General features: G+C 59.6%; 1 protein-coding gene across 1 annotated transcript in view; it reads right to left on the reverse strand.

The window, feature by feature from the left end:
• The window catches only part of GUITHDRAFT_164830 (hypothetical protein), a gene marked incomplete at its 5' end in the record, with an annotated part of 3806 nt that continues 2595 nt past the window's right edge, over positions 1–1211 (reverse strand). The window contains 4 exons of the mRNA XM_005826726.1: positions 1–213; positions 357–489; positions 692–798; positions 942–1103. Coding sequence (XP_005826783.1) covers positions 13–213; positions 357–489; positions 692–798; positions 942–1103 — 603 coding nt within the window. The 3' untranslated portion in view covers positions 1–12. The remainder of the gene's footprint in view (positions 214–356; positions 490–691; positions 799–941; positions 1104–1211) is intronic.

The following is a 1211-nucleotide window of genomic DNA, read 5'->3' on the forward strand; positions in this document are numbered from 1 at the left end:
GATCGAGCTATCTCATAAGACCTCTTCTGTCCGGTACGGCAGCCCGCGGTAGCTTCTCCCCAGCTCGACGTGAGCAGTGCTCCTATCGGCTAGGTCGTCACGGACAGAGGAGCGGGAGGGGACCAAGGAGCCCTTGAGGTGCGAGCTGCGGAGGTTCCGAGCGCTGAGGATGCTCTTGACGTTGGTCATGTGCTTGTTGGGGTCGGAGACGATCTGCACAGGAGTGAGGCGAGAAGATGAGAGAGGAAGAGGAAGGGAGGGAAGGAGTGGTGAAGGTGGAAGAGGAGCACACATGGAGGGGACGAGGGGGAGGGGGAGGAGGAGGAGCGGGAGGAGGAGGAGGAGGAGGATCTAACCTTCTCGCCGAATTGCAAGACCGAACGCCCACCGGTGAAACCCATGGAGCGGCAGACAACCTCCGCGTTAGACTGCGACCATCCCTGATCGCAAACTGTTCCCCACACCATGTTGTGCTGAACCTCGAGCCGGCTGATGGAAAAGGTCAGAGAGAGAAGGAGGAGAGAGCTGAGAAAGGAGGGCGTGCATGGAAGAGAAGAGGGAGGGAGAGGGAGACAAGAGTAAGAGGAGGGGAGGCGAGACGAGGAGAGGAGAGGAGAGGAGAGGAGCAAGAATGAGCAAGAAAGAGAGGAGGGAGGGAGAGAGAGGGTCTAGAGGTTTTGAAGTGACTGACCATCCCAACGAGTTGCAATCGATGAGTCTCGTATAGGTTGTCGGCGATACCCCGCCTGCACACGCCTGTATGTCTTGACCCTGCGGTCCCGGAAGTCCCGGCGGCCCCTGACAGGATGTGAGAGGAGGAGAGAAAGTTGTGGAGATGGAAGGGACGAGAGCAGGAAGGAAGAAATATGGAAAACAGCAGCAGCGAACGAGGGGAGGAAGGCAAGAAAGGAGGGAGAGTGAGAGAGGCTCTGTTGCAGCACCTGCAGCCCTGGAGGGCCCGGAACTCCGATCTGTCCTTGCATGCCGTTGGGTCCAGGAGGTCCCGGGGGTCCCATCGGCCCAGGGTTTCCAGTCTCTCCCTTGGCCCCAGCGTAGCCGTTCCGTCCCTTGAGCCCGTCGGAGCCATCGATGCCGGGATGACCCTGCGGTCCAGGAGGGCCAGGAGGGCCAGGAGGAGGCTCTATCCTTGCGATCTGAGTGCGGAAATTCTCCGAATCCTGCTCCAGCTCTTCTTGAGCCTCTTCTACCAT

Source organism: Guillardia theta, assembly GCF_000315625.1.
Source record: "Guillardia theta CCMP2712 unplaced genomic scaffold GUITHscaffold_72, whole genome shotgun sequence".
Classification (NCBI taxonomy): domain Eukaryota; class Cryptophyceae; order Pyrenomonadales; family Geminigeraceae; genus Guillardia; species Guillardia theta.